The following is a 15,672-nucleotide window of genomic DNA, read 5'->3' as shown; positions in this document are numbered from 1 at the left end:
CAAAATTTTTTTTTTTTTGAGTCATCAACAGTTCATAGCCTCTTAAAAGTTTCTGTGGAGGAGCACCATGCATCAGCAGGCAGCTGTGGGAGCCTAATGAGGCAGAGGCACAAAGCACATTCAGCATGGTATGTAGACCACTTGTTTTCCTATCAAATAGTCAAGAGAAGATGACTTTATTGCTGCTAGTTCTTCAGCAGCACCAGTATCAATGTGCTGTTTGCATCCAGAGGTGACAGGAGCAAATCTCCCACCCTGACTGCCTGGCACTGCTGCTTGGGTGGCTCAGTCCCATCCCCTTTCCTAGGGAAAGCTGCCCAGGTACGGCCCAGCAGTGGCTGTAGCATTGCAAGGTGCAGCACATGCTTGCCCTCCCCATCAGCGGCTATTCCACCAACACGTTTACTCCTCATCAGAATGCTTCCCTGAGCTCAGTCTGAAGGGTAATGATCAGAAGCATAAAGGGCAACTGTGGCCCAAAGTAGCATCAGCTGGAGTTGAGGAAATCCCTTCCATGTCTTCAGCAGGTACTGTGTCAAGACTTTCACTGCCCTGAGCAGCCTTCTCCAAGCATTCCATGTCTGGAACAGGGTGTCAGACTTGATGCCATGGTAAGATTCCTTCCAATATACCTTATCCTCTGGGTCTCTGTGGAGATTCAGTGATAACTGGTTGCCACAGGAAGGAGCTCTCTGTTAGCACTTTCAGGATGAAACATGTTTCTCCTTAGCTATTTCATATTAGTGTTCTTTCAGCATAAAATCAGCACTCCAAACATCTCTTGCTGTAAACATCATTTTCACCACACCCCTCTTAAAATGCAGAAAACAAGGCATTTGTGATTGCAACCTTATCTAATCTGCCCTTGTTCTTCCTGACTTACAACACCCACCTTTGTCTATCAGCTCTACAAATGAATCTCACCAGTGACTAAGGAGTTGCACAAACAGCTGGATTTACAGGGGCAGCTCAGGCAGAGACTTTGCTTCTTGACTGCATGAAAACAATTAATAAAAAAGCCTGATCAATTTAGGAACTTTAAAGGGGTATCAAGTGTTGTTGACGTCGGCGAACCCAATGGGAAGAATGATGATGTCTAACTCCATTTCAGAAGGCTAAATGATTGCTTTATTATAATTATGTTATAATACATTAATATGCTATATAAAAGAGGATACTAAATACTACATGCTACTTTCTCTAACTATCATATCTAACTAACTCACAACTCGTGACCCTGTTCGCCAGAGCCCAGACACAGGTGGATCCGATTGGCTCTCAGGCCCAAACAATCCACCATGATCCAACCAAGAGCTCACTCCAGGTAAACAATTCTCCAAACACATTCCACAAGAGAAAAACATGGAGCAGAAATAGAAATTGTTTTCTCTTTCATTTCTCTCTGTGCACCTCAATAAAAAATCCTGAGAGAGAGAGAAATGTGCTTGCCACAATCAAGTATAAGACTAATGTTCTTGGATCAAGGCTGATCTGGTACAACTATAACTTTTAGGAATACTTTAGCACTACATGGTGCTCAGCAAAGGAAAGAAACATTACATCCTCTGTACTATTCACCTCTTCCCCTGGCTCCCCATAACCTAACTTAGTACAAGCAAAATCAAACACAACAAAAAAAGACCAATGAGTCATAAGGTAGGGTAATTAAATACCATTTTTCAAAGTTGAGAAGTGCTGCCTAAAATGTAGATTCATATGACAAGAAGGCTATGTAGTTATAGGACAAGTGGGTAATGGCTTTACTGAAAGAGGATAGTTTTAGTTAAGATATTAGGCAGAAGTTCTGTATTGTAAGGGTGGGAAGACACTGGCACAGAAAAAGCTGTCCCAGAGAAGTTGTGGATGCCCCATCCCAGAATTGTTCAAGGCCAGGTTGGATGGGGCTTTGAGTAACCCGCTCTACAGGAGGGTATCCCTGCCCATGGCAAGAGGTTGGGACTTAATCATCTTTAAAGTATGCAGCATTAGGAGGGCACAGAGGATAAATTGTTGTTCTAACCCAATTGTTGTTCCAACCCAAACTATTTGATGACAAGGATGTCTCAGCAGCCCACCAATCCAGCAACAAGACTTCCTTGCTCTGGAGAAACCTGGAGAACAGGCTGTTACTTGAACATCTGAACCCAAGCCCTTTTGAGTGGAGACCCTACTGAAGGGGCTGAGAAAATTTTTATAGAGGATTTACAGTTCATCGGTGTTCCAGTAGCCAGAAATGCACTGAGATGATAAAGAGACTGAGGAGGAAGCATACAAGCAGATAAGCCCAGTGGTCATCACTGGAGGTATCAAGGCAGTACACGCTCAGGCAGCCACTCAAGGCCTGTTGTAGGAGCTGCTTGAAGTACTGCAATCCTTGCTTGGGTTTTTCCTATACACCCGGCCTGGGAGAGTGTGCCAGCTTCCTGATTAAGCCATTTGATATAATGGGGCAAATAGTGTCCCATGTGCTCCAGAGAGTGGGCTCTGGTTGCATTTGGGAACCACACTTGGAAGATTACCCTCTGCCTCACCACAAAACTAATGAGGAGCTCAGCTTTGGGGCACTGTTCAAGGACACTATAAACACATCCAGTACATGCTCCTCAAAGATGCAGTCTGAACAGAAACTGCACAACTGAAAGATGTGGACTATATATAGAGAGAGCATCGAACCTGGGAATTGTGACAAACCAGCTCATTTCAAGATCAGGTGGGAAACTGCAGTGCCCAAAGGAAAACAGCAGGAACTTTCATGAGAACTCCTGACTATGAAATCAGATTTTTAACAGAACATAAGGATGGACAAGTGTGCTTCCCTAAAAGCAACTAAGAGGTTACCATGAAAAAAGAGCTTAAAGAGTTAGTCCCATCTTGCAGCGAGGAGAGAGATCCTGTGAGACTTTAGATCTGTGAATTAAAAAGCTCTCAACCTGGAGGCTTCATTGCAGAAACTGAAACAGGGCTTGTTCCTCATGGCAGCTCCATGCACCTTTCTGCAAGATACAGGAAGCCTGAGTTGGCATTTAGTCTTTGTTCAGTTGAGAGAAATCATTTTGTGTCTCTAGGACAGACACACTTCTGCATGTTGGGGACATGCATGTGGCATACTGATGCCACATTTCTCTGCCAGGGAGGTGAGGCACATGAGAATCCTAGCAAGAGGACACCTCCATTTGCACCTGGGCCATGCTTGCAAACTTGGTGCCTGTATAGATAACAAATCTAATTTGCAGGCCATGTCTCTCACGCAAGGTAGACATTACCACTATGTCCTCCAGAATCAACTACTCTTCCATTACAGTCAATGTGAACATTTGCAGCTAATTGTGAACACATTTTAGATCTTCATAGTGTTTTTATTATCCTTGGATGCTGCTATTTTATATTCTGTGTTAGTATTCAAATAATATTGCATATGAATAGCATAGGGTGAAATAGACCAACCAGTTAATAATTTTAAATACAGACCTCATCAGCAAAGAAAAGCTAGAGAAAACTTGGTAAAATCTGACCCCTTGCACTATCATAGTAGTGAGCAAGCGAGCACATCATATTTCAAAGTGGTTTATTTGATGCTAAAGTGTGTGTTGTCTTATTAATTCACAGTTATACCCATGAGAAGCTTTGCAAACAAGAGCAAGGGAACAAACATAATGATGAGCAGAGATAACGTGCATTCAGATAATTTTTTTTCACTTACTAAGCAATTGGAGTTTTTAATTATTTATAATACTTTTAAAGTACAAGTTAAATGTACCACAGCCCGCTTTCTGCATATAAGCCAGTGTTAGCAATTTAAACCTTCATTTCATATCACATCTGTGATATAAATGGGGTTGAGAAGTGAGACAAGAAAGTGAAGAAACAGACCTTTTTTTGTGGATCAATGAAGCCATGAAGTTGCAAAGCTCTATGCAAGGGGCTAAAATGGTGGATTTGAGCAAGGAGTGTTAACTATGGGGTTGTGTCAACTATGACCTACCAGTCTGGTAAGAAAAGCACTGTGAGTCATCCATAGATTAACAAGAGTCGCTTATGTCTATGAATAATTCTGCCCTCTGTTTTTCATCAGAAGCAAAGCAAAACATCTGCACTATCCACAAGTATTACTCACGGTTTGTGACATTCTGTAAACCAGCGTAGGTTGCTGTATAAAGAACAATACTTGGGCTCTTGCCTCTGGAGAATGAAAAATCACAGACATAGCTTCAGGAGTGCAAGGGATCCAGGAAGCTCGGAGTCTTCCAACCAGCCCCAGAGTACTCTATTCTATGCCGTGTTGTACCAAGAAAGATGGAATGACTGCTAACCAAGGGGACACTTTCACAAGCATTCCTCCTGCTGCATTTGATTTGAGGCATTCTGAAGACAACACATTTAGTCTGAACAATACACTTTTTAACACACTCCACTTTCTTTGGCCAGAATTATTCTATTGTAAAAGGGATTATTCACGTCTTGTGTTTTACAGCTAATAAAGATATTTCTGTTTTAAGAGCTTCTTCCCTTGTTGTCTCCCATTCTTCTCTTTTAAAGAGATTGGCTGTAGGTCCCAGTATGACCACAAGTGACTTTGGGAACTGAAGCATTTAGAAAGCCTTTATTCATACAAATCAGTCTTAGGCAAGAGGAATCAGTAATTGCACTAAGTGAGTAATGGGATGCTTGACACAAGAAAATGTATTGAAAATTAATTCAGCATAAAATCTCCATCTATAGTATATTAATCTCTTGCTATTCTGTGATAGATCTGATGATTCAAGAGGACGGTTGAGCTTTCTTTTGATGGGGACACTCTGATCTGACAGGCAGTCAATGAACAGTGATGCTGCCCTGTGACAGAAGCCTTCCCTCTGGACCAGACTGACATTAGTGGAAAGACAGACTTGCAGCTGCGCAGTTCTTGAACTGCTCAAGGACAAAGAGATACATAGTAAGAATGTACTCTTACAGAAGTGTCATGTTTCCATCTTCCTAAAATTCAGATTTTGTTCTGCAATAACAGAAGGGAGTAGACAACTTAATGGGTCTCAGAGCTACACAGACAGTGCTGGCTTGGGAATCCCATCCAATCTTCTGCCCAAACAGGAGAGCACTGCTACCAGCACATCTCCTTGTGTCTGACCCAGCCTGACAGTGCTGCTATCAGAGACTACAAAAATACAGGATAGGTGAACTGCACTCTACTGAACATCTCTATGCACAGCTTCAGCAACTGCCATTTGTTTTGACATAGACAACTTGTTCAGCACTGTCTTAACACTCCCTGTGCCAATTTTCTGCCCTGAGGGTTTGGGTTTTAAAAAAGTTTAATCAGATCTGTCCACCCAAATGAGCTGTTCACCTTTTAAAAGTTGACCATTTAAAGCAAAATCAAATACATTATTCTACAATTTTTGCCAATTACTTTTTCACATATATTCCTTATACACTGAAAAGTAACTTGATTTTGCTTAAATCTAAAATAACTTTCTATAACAAGACCTTGAAACAAAAAAGGCCATCTAGTCAGAACTGGCTGTTTTAGCACAGGAAGAAAAACTCATACAAATTTAACAAAACAAAAAAAAAAAAAACCAGACTTGTTTTTAAAGAAAAACCAAAGATTTTACTCATGTATTGGTCCAGAACTGTTTATACAAAGTTTTTCAAGTTCTTTTTAAAAGAACAATTTGCACAATGCTAAATACAATAAATCCCTACAGAACAAGTTGTGTACATACAAAAAGTAGAGCTTGTAAAAATCCATAAAACTAACAAATACTGCTGAAGAGACATTATTTAGTGGATCAAACTGCTGCAATATAAAAGTAATACATGATAATAAGCACCTAACCCATTTGGATAACCTCTATTCAGAAATGTGGCTTAAAACAAAACTATTTTTATAAATAAAACATGGTATTTAACACATAATATATTGTTTGGATTCTTAACCCAGTCAATTGCAAGTACATTTTCACTGGCTGAAAACCTGCAAAGTCTAGCACTGCAGCTGATTAGAGATCTGTTGTCTTAATAAAAGAATTTTAACTATACCTTTTTGAGAAGAAAAATATTAATTTTGAAGTATTTACTATTATGAGTTAAAAGCTTTAAAATTTAATTTAATTTAGTCACTTAAAAGTTAGTGGTATTCTAATCTGTAATTAAGCTATATTTCACATATAAGAAGTTAGTAATTTCAAATAACTCCATGCTCTCAGTTTCATACTTTTCACCTGATACTTTTTAAAGCTTTTTGCCATTTATCACTTTAGGAACTTTTAAATGCAAATTCTTTTATATGCTATGCATGCATTTCAAACCTACTCAACCTGCAGGTAATAAACGTATCACCTACTTGCAGTTTTCTGAACTGCTGGATTGACTTCTTGATGGCATATTTTCTTTGCCTTTAGTGCAAGATTCTACAGGACATAAAATTTCTCATATCCCTGAGCAATTGCTGTTAGGTAATGCCACTGGACTGGTTCAACTTCAGAACTTTGTTTCACAATGTCCACAGAAAGTAACTGACTTCCATCAATGATTGTCATCAAAGACTGACTTACCTGTAAATGTTTATATAGAAAAATGTTAATTTATTATAATTTTGGTAGAAAAGGGTGTACAGCTAAACACTGCTACCATAAACAAATTTTTATTAACAAATTAAATATTAAAATGAAGGTTTACAAATAACTGGAAAATACTTCCCCAGATTTCAAGGGAAACATCACCGTAACAGATCATGTAACCAGTGCTACATGGAGTAAGAGGGTAGCACTGATTACATGAGCTCAATTGGGAATTCTGGAAAAAATCATGGACTGGCTAGAAGGCAAAGATTTTGGAGCATTGCCAGAGAAGAAGACTTGTGTACAAGAAGCACCCCCACATAACAAGTTACCAGAAGATGAAAGAGGCTATGCCCTATTTAGTGATGGATCCTGCTGTGTGGCAGGAAACCATCAGAGGTGGACAAGTCATTGAGGCTGCTAAAGGAGAAGGTGAGTCAAGCCAGTTTGCAGAGGTGAAAGCCACCTGAACTAGCCCTAGAGACTGCTGAACAAGAAAAGTGACCTGTATCTATCCTGACTCCTGGATGGTAGCTAATGCCCTATGGAGGTGGCTGCAAAAATGGAAGACCAATTGGCAACACAGGGATAAACTCATCTGGGCTGGACTGCACCTGCAGTGGGACAGGACATCAGTGTACAGGTCAAAAACATGACTGGAAAGGTACATCAGGGAGATGTTCACATCCCAAAAACCACACCGCTGACGGTAGATAAGGCTGCCAAAACTGAATTATCTTAGGTACACTTGGACTGGAGTGGAGGGTGAGCTATTTATAACCTGATGGGGCCATGAAACAGCTGCAACAGACAGATGGGCTCATCACTGAGGGATGGACCTGACCATGGAGGCCATTGCACAGACCATTCACGAATGAAAAGCATGTGCTGCAATCAACCAAGCCACTGAAGTAAACTTTCCCTGGAATAGAGGGCAGCAACTGGGTTCCCAGTATGGTGAGGCCTGGCAAACTGGACCACTGCCATGAACATGCCAAATACATGGTACATACTCACCCCGGTAGAGGTAACAACTGGCTGGCTGGCAACAAACCCTGTAAACCATTGCCACTGCTCAAGACACAATCTCAGGTCTTGAGAGACACATTTTGTAGCAACATGATACCCCAGAGAATCAAATCAGACAATGGGACTACTTTTCAAAACAACCTCATAAACTCCTGGGCAAAGAAACATGGTATTGAGTGGACATCACATCCCTTATCACCCACAAGCCTCTGGAAGGACTGAGAGGTATAATGGACTGCTGAAGACTGTGTTAAGAGTGTTAGGTAATGGGGCATGGAAGGAATGGGATGTAAATTTAACAGAAGCCACGTGACTGGTTAACACCAGATCTGCAAACCTCCCTGGTCCTGCCCAAACAAAACCCCTACACACTGGGAGAGGAGATAAGGTCCCCATGCTATACATGGGAAGTGGCTGGGAAAATCAGGGTTGATTTCTCTCCCTATAGGAAACGGCAAACCTGTTTATGAGATTGTCTTTGCTCAAATACCTGGGTGTACTTGGTGGGTAATGCAGAATGATGGGGAGACCCAGTGTGTGCTCCAAGGAGATTTAACCTTGTTGGGAAAATAATTTGTGGTGTAAATTTTATGTTGCAAAAGTAAAGCAGCAAAAATGACATGAACTGATGAAGCATGAATAACGAATGATGAATAAGGAGAGTGGGAGGCACAGGGCCAACACTGGTGTCCAATAATTAAGTGTGCTGCTTCTCCAGTCCTGAGCACCCATCTTGATGGAATCTAACCCAAGTCATGGCCCGATTTTGGACATCTGAATGGGTGGAGGATGCTCTTGAGATGGGAAAATAACACCTACGTGTGAAAGGACAGGGGATAGCAGGTAATGAAAATTTATAAATCTTTATGTCCAGCCAAAGACAACCCATCACAGCCCCTCTGCTCTGGTGAAAACCCCATCTGGTAGACTGCATCCAGCTCTGGAACCCACAACATAGGAAGGACATCCACCTGTTACAGCAAATGCAGAGACAGGTCACAAGTTGATTAGAGGGATGGAAGACCTCTCCTATGAGGAAAGGCTGAGAGAATTGGAATTGTTCAGCCTGGAAAAGAGGTGGCTTCATGGTGACCTAATTGCAGCCTTCAATTACCTGAATGGAGCCTACAGGAAAGATGGGAAAGGGACTTTTTACAAGGGCATGTAGGGAGAGGATAAGGGGGAATGGGTTCACACTGAGAGTACATTTATATTAGATACTGAGAAGAAATTCTTTACTGTGAGGGTAGTCAGGCACTGGAACAGGTTGCTCAGAACAGTTGTGTATGTATATCCCCTCCCTGGGAAGCGTTCCAGGGTGGACAGAGCTCTGAGTAACCTGGTCTTATGAAAGGTGTCCCTGTTCACAGCAGGGGAATTGGAACTTCATGATCTTTCAAGGTCCCTTCCATCTGCTGAGGAATACATCTGGTGCAGGTAGCTGATTTGTAAGCTGCAGTTAGAGATGCAGACTGAGATGCAAATTGAGCTCTGAGTGGGAGCTAAGAAAGGAGGCAGTGAACTGCCAACTCTTAGCATAACAAAAGGCATGAAGGTGAGTGGCTAGCCAGGTGAATGGACACAGGGACATAGCAAGAATGGAAGACTCAGAAGGGAAGACTCAGGAGGAAAAGCAAGGCTTGCCTTAGACTGTGATGGTATAAAAGCCCAGGAGTTCCTTTGTCTGAGATCCCTCCTCAGAGGCACCAGCCCAGGCTGTTTCTGTGTTATTACACTGTTAATAAATTGCTTTATGGAACAAGGTGTCTGAGACCTGGCGTCAAACCAGTAAGGAAACCTGGTCTGACTGCAAGCCAGGTGTGCAGGGAGTCAAGTGGGGCACCTGTCAGATCACTGGAGTTACCCACAGCAAAGGAGCTTTGGTCCCAGAAGTTGATGTCTCTGGCACTGGGAGAATGACTGTCAAGAGAGTCCTATGAATGGTCAGACTGGGAAGTTTCCATAACACAACCCAGGCCATTCTATGATTTGCTCACAAGTCTGCAAACACCCAAGCAGCAAAAAATCTCAAAAGTGCAAACAAGAAACAAATACGTAACAACAACAACTTCCATTTTTGTTAAAACATTGAGATTCTTTGTATTTATACAAAATACAGATCCTGTCCCTCCTTCAGCACCAGACTCATCCACAGATCATTGATCTTTCCTCATTACCCAGGTGCTCCTTGAAACTGTTGCTGCCTTTGTGCCAAAGCTTGTTGACTTAAGAGTTGCTGTTGTTTCTGTAGAAACCGTACTACTTCTGGGCTTCTGAGGAGGGACTGAAAGAGAAAGAAAGTGAACTTGACTTTACAAAACTCACATATGTTAAATAGCTACTATCGTAATATTTTTCCATTACATTAATGTGCACATTACCCACTGCTGTTGCTTAATATAAAAAAAACCCTGTAACTATAGCAAATAGGAGCAATCCATTGACATACTAGAACCAAAACATCTTTCAGTTGTGCTTCAGTTCTACAGCTGTGTTTCAACTGAGCTAATTTCTACATTTCCCACTGCAGATAGCTCAAAAGCAGTTTAATAAATGAATAAAATATTGTAATCCTGCAGCGAAGCTCATGTGCATGTCAGAGTTCAAGCATCAGGACTATGCCCGTAGCACATATTTTAGTTTTAGGCAGTCCTGTGAGGAGCAGGGAGTTGGACTCAATGATCCTTGTGGGTCCCTTCCAACTCAAGATGGTTTTCACTGACTGCCCAGAATTTCCCAATATTTCAAAACAGCAGTCCATCCACATGGAATGAGTTAAAAAACTCCTCTGCATTCAAACAAAAGACAAAAGTACCTAAAAGTATTTGCATCTGGCTCCTGTCCTAAATAGTTACTGTCTATAATCCAGCTCTGGTTGTTCACTCTCATGCCTGAATGGTGGCAGCACAAGTGATTGTAAGGTAAAATGGCAAACCAGGTTAGGAATTTAACCTTCCAAAAATTAATGCAGGAAAAGGCTGAGGTTTTTTCTTTTTTTTTTTTTTTTTTTCAGCTGAATGAATTCCTTAGATGCTTTCTCATTATCTATGGTCACTTCAGTGATAAAACCAAAGAGGTATTGCAACTGCAAGTCAGAGGAGAAAGAGAGAAGCAAGAAGCAGATCAAGGAGAATCTGAATTTCAGGAATACTGAAAGGAATTCTGAGTTCTTAAAGAGCCTTAACATAATTAGTGTAAAAGCTCTGAACATCTATTGAAAGAGCTTCTGGTTACTGTACTTCTATAAAAAATAATGTTTCATTCAGAAGATACCTTTCAAATTTAATTAAGAGCCACATCAATAGAAACAGCCAGGAAAGGGGGCAGAAAGCCAGTAAGTGGGGTATGAAGAACAAGAGATAATATGAAAACTACTCCATAGTTCATTACTTGTTTTTCTCATAAAAAACTGAAAAGCTATGAATACTCCTCTGAGTTTTAGACACAATCACTAGGAAAGTGCTATCATGGAGAAAGAATTATCAAGAAATACATCTAGGTAGTTGTATACCTAAGACTGACATGATGTTTCTTTTAAGGCTTTCCAAATTTCTGAACTAGCACTACAGCACTATAATGAGGATTGTTAAATTGCCTTAATTGCACAGGTAACAGAGAGAAGACAGTCACAATAGCTTTTACAGTCCCAAGAGCTTCTGAAGAATAGGGACTGCAAAAACATGCAACAAAGAAAGTTGAAGTGAAGAAGCTGAACAAACTGTAGGGGTACTGAATGATTTCCCTGCACTGGGCTTAACTTGTTAAAGGAGAAACCAGTGTTTAAAAAACTTATGAGACATACTATTCATGCAGTCTGCAAATATTATAAATCACACTGTTTGCTTAGAGTTTGCTTTATCAACACACATAAACTTTGATATGATACATCTACAACTTCTAAAACACACCATAGTAAAGCTTACATTAGACCTAAAGTCCATTCATTGTTCTACCTAAGGCTTTGGTTTAACAAGCTAAAACCATCTCAGCTATAATTTAAGTATTATTTAGCCTAAAGAAACCATCACATCTGTTACTACCAAAACTTCAGATCATTAAATTCAGTCATCTTAGTATTCTTCACAGACACACCAAAGCACACATCTCTAAAGCATGTTTCAAAATTGAAAATATGCACTTGCAGTGCATGCTTATTAAACTGATTTTCTTTTTTCACTATGGTGACAGGTAAACACTGTTACATTGCCTTTATTTATTTGAAATCAAAACCTCTCAAATAAAAGACTTACCAGTCTCTTTTTATTCAGTACTTGCTCTAAAAGAGTAGGTCTTGCTGGGCGATCTCCAATGGATCCTGTTCTCTGCTTTGTGACAGACACTGAACCTTCAACACTATCCTGCACATGACAGGAAAAAAAAAAAAAAAAAAAAAAAAAAAGGAGGTCACACTATGAACTCTGATAGAGGCATACACTGAAAATCCCAACAGTAAAGAACATTTGCCTCTTTAATCTGCAGAGGAAAGTAAGAGCACAGGAATTGAAATCTGTCTATTCAAGACCTGGCCTCTTCTTTCCACCTCCTTTCACTATTTCACCAGCAAGAGTGAAGCAATGTAGCTGACTTAGTCTTCTATACTGCAAAACTGAACAGGTTACTAGGGCTAGTTAATGGCTTTAATTTATTTGACTAGACTTCTTAAAAATGAAGTAATTCACAACAGGTCAGCCACCAGCTTGTGAAAATGAATGTTATTTACCATTTGTAATTGGGCAGGAGTGACAATAATCCTTGTAGTACCAAAACCAAAACATACTTCAGAACACTATACTAAACTTGCCAAAGCCACAGGTTTTTGTTTTTTTTTTTTCCCAAGTTAATTCTGTTGCCTGTACAATCACCAGTCATCTGAATGAGACATACTAGTACAACGTGGCTCTATAATCTGCTCTAAGGAAAGTATGAAAGTTTTGTAAAATTTCAATGTTGAATCCTATGTGTATTACATTGAAAACATACTGACACTTCCATCTACCTGAAAGGGTTAAAAAGCAGGAGCAACAAAAAACTATCTCAGTATCTTTCACTTCTATCCTGTCCACAGAAGCGAAAATGAAACTTCTACTAGGAACTTCTACTGAAAATGGTCTCAATAAACACCACTGCAAAAAAAGTAGATTTAGCAATAAATACCCTGCTTTCTTCTGCAAGTTCAGGCCCTAATTTCCCTACATTCAAAGCAACCTGCACTTGCACATACTGGTAAAAGAAAACCCACCCTCTTCCAACATGCAGTAATCACTATTTCATGCTACAGATCAAAAAGTTTTAATCCATCACTACATGAAATGCAGCATTTTTACCCTTCTCCCAGACTGTCCCCTTTTCTAAACTAGGACAAGTATTTGTGGAGACATGAATGAATCATGAATGAATTGTGTGGACATCATGAATTGAGCAAGATGAACTATTAAGGAAGGAAGGGAGGGAAAGTCATGCTGGAATATAAATCTAGAATTCATTCTCCCCTTGAATAATGTGTACAGCTTCTCTTACCTCACTGAAAGGAGAAATAGCTACTAGAATTAGACAAGGCTCAGAAAACAGCAAGGATTATAAAAGTGCGTAACTTTTTCCTTGGAAACAAGCATGCTATGCCTTTTCAATGTGAGAAGGAAAAAATTTGGAAGCAAGCCTTCCAAGTAAGTATTAGGAACACAAGGAACTAATGTAAACACTAACACTAATGTAAACACTACCTGCCAAATTCGGTTGACACCAAAGATTCAAAAACAAAGTGAGTATTCACACCAGGTAGCAGACCTGAACAAACTACCAGAATTTAACTACCAGAGGCTCAGAGGGTTCAACAAAAATCCAAAACACTATATGGAACATGTATCACTTAAAGTTACAGAATACATCAGGAAAACCTCAGCAAGTCCTCTGAACTGAAAGCAAAAAGATGAGAGAATATTCCCTAGCAGCATTCCCTTTTTTAAAGCACCTGCCTCATAGCTTTTACAGACTTACAAAAGAAGATTTTTTTCCTGTGATACCCAGTATGGTTACTATTATATTTACATGAACAAAAAAAAACAGAAACAGGAAAATATTTGGGTGGTCAGTTTGCAGTTAGATCAGTTCCCAGCAACATGACTCCAGACACAGCTGTGATGACATAAAAGGGTTGCTTTTAGCAGGGGTGCCAGGTGAGATTTTTTTTTTTCTTCTGACAATCACTATTTTACACCTACCCCTTTGAGCACAAACCACTCAGCACCTTCAAGCTTAAAACTATTTCCCTTTTTCTGTTTCATCTACATATAAGATCTGAAACACTAACTCTGTACAGGCGATCATCACAGAAGTGTATGGTCCTAGCTGAGTCACAAACTGTAGGAGAAAGAGCATTTAAAAATTTGAACGTTACCATCAGTTTTCCCACTGATAGTATTTCCCCATCTAAACAATACACATTAGCTTATACAAGTTAAGTATGAACTAGCAGTGGTCGAAATATTTACCTGCCATTTAATATAAAAGTAATAACCAAAAAGCATCCCGAAGTGATACACAACTGATTTTTACACACTTGATACCCAACGGCCTTTGTGACTTTAAAACCCCACACTTCAGCACCAGTTGTCTGACATCTCTCTTAGATCTATACTTTCCTACCACGGGAAAAAAAGCCACGCTGCAAGCGAAGCATCTTCTAGCGATATTGCTTGTCTTGGTATCTGGCATAGCTGTAAGCTTCTACAACTTACGTCAGAACGGAAAACTAACGGAGTTTGCTCTAGCAAACAGGAAGAAGAGTGAGCTGTAGGACGGCCCTAAACTTCTTCCTTTTCCTCCGGCCGTCTGACAGACCCCGGCTTCCCAGAGAAGCCCCTACCCCGAGGGACCACGCGGCACCCGAGGGTGGCCTGACCGAGGCCCCGCCGCCCCCCGCCTCACCTCGGCCCGCGGGCCGCCCCCCGCGGCCGCCGCCCCGCCGCCCCCCAGGGCCTGGTCGCTCTTCTTGCGCTTGTACTTGTCCTTGTAGATCTTGTTGCGGTGCCGCTTGCACATCCAGGGCTTGCGCTGCTTCACCACCTGCGTGGTGGTCTCGCTGCAGCCCTCGTACGTGCAGCTCTTGCACTCGCCGCCCGCCGCCGCTTCGCCGCTCGCAGCCCCCGGCACCGCCACCTCCTCCTCCTCCAGCTCCTCCACGCTGGCCGTGCTCTCACCGCCCGCCGCCTCGACCTCCTCCTCCCCCACCTCGATCTCGCCGGGGGCCCCCAGCTCGTAGAACACCATGAGGCCGCCGCTAGCGGAGGGCGGCAGCTGCGGGTCGGCGCTCGGCTGCAGCACCACCCCCGCCGCCCCGGCCGCCGCCTCCTCGCCGCCGCCCGGCTGCATGACGAGCAGCGTCAGCTGCTGCTGCTGCTGCGGCGGCGACGAGGAGGCGGAGGAGGCGGGAGTGGCGGCAGGGCTGCCCTGCAGGGCGGCGGTGCCCGGCCCGGCCCGGCCGGTCCTGAACGCGCCGCTCCCGCGCCCCGCCGCGCCGCCCGCGCGCAGGCGCAGCGCGCACCGCGCAGGCGCACCCGCCGGAAATGGCGGCACCGCGCCCTGGGGTGCTGTGGGGGAATTCGCGGCGCGGGCGTCGCGGCACGGCAGGCGTGAAGCGCTTGTGGCCGTGTCAGAGCCACCGGTGTGGTTGGGCCCCGGGTGGTAGACGCTCGTGATCGAAAGGAGCGATGGAAGTCAGAGGGTCTGCAAGCAATCAGAAAGTTTTATTAGCGTACTGCACGCTTGGCGTGGGAATTAGTTTGTTAGTCCCTGACCTGCTGTGTAGGCGCACGGCAGTGGGTGTCGGATATAGGGGCAGGGTGAAATGAAAGAGAGAAAAGATGAATTAGAGGGGGTGAGGGGTCAGAGAGAGGAAAAGAAAAAAGAACATTAAGAAAGGAGGGAGAAGAGAAAAAAAGAGGTGCTGCCCAGGTTTGGAGGGGGGTACTTTTTCATGGACAGGTTTCTCGCTTTCTGTGCAAATTAATTATCGTGCACAGTCTGTTCTTTCAGATCTTTTGGGAAATAGCTCAGCTTCAAGGAGCTCGATGGTCTTGATCTCCTC

General features: G+C 42.3%; 1 protein-coding gene across 1 annotated transcript; it reads right to left on the bottom strand.

Annotated features, from left to right (window-relative positions):
• Positions 1–9,645: 9,645 nt before the first annotated feature.
• On the bottom strand, positions 9,646–15,128 carry RFXAP (regulatory factor X associated protein; the record flags this gene model as incomplete). Its single annotated transcript, XM_053934775.1, has 3 exons — positions 9,646–9,873; positions 11,840–11,947; positions 14,514–15,128. Coding segments are annotated over 3 exons (834 nt in total), but the record flags the coding sequence as incomplete, so codon positions are not given.
• Between the last annotated feature and the right edge of the window lie 544 nt (positions 15,129–15,672).

The sequence above is a fragment of the Vidua chalybeata genome, chromosome 2 (assembly GCF_026979565.1).
Source record: "Vidua chalybeata isolate OUT-0048 chromosome 2, bVidCha1 merged haplotype, whole genome shotgun sequence".
Classification (NCBI taxonomy): domain Eukaryota; kingdom Metazoa; phylum Chordata; class Aves; order Passeriformes; family Viduidae; genus Vidua; species Vidua chalybeata.
Note: the sequence above shows the minus strand (reverse complement) of the source record. Positions and strands in the feature narration are given on the sequence as shown.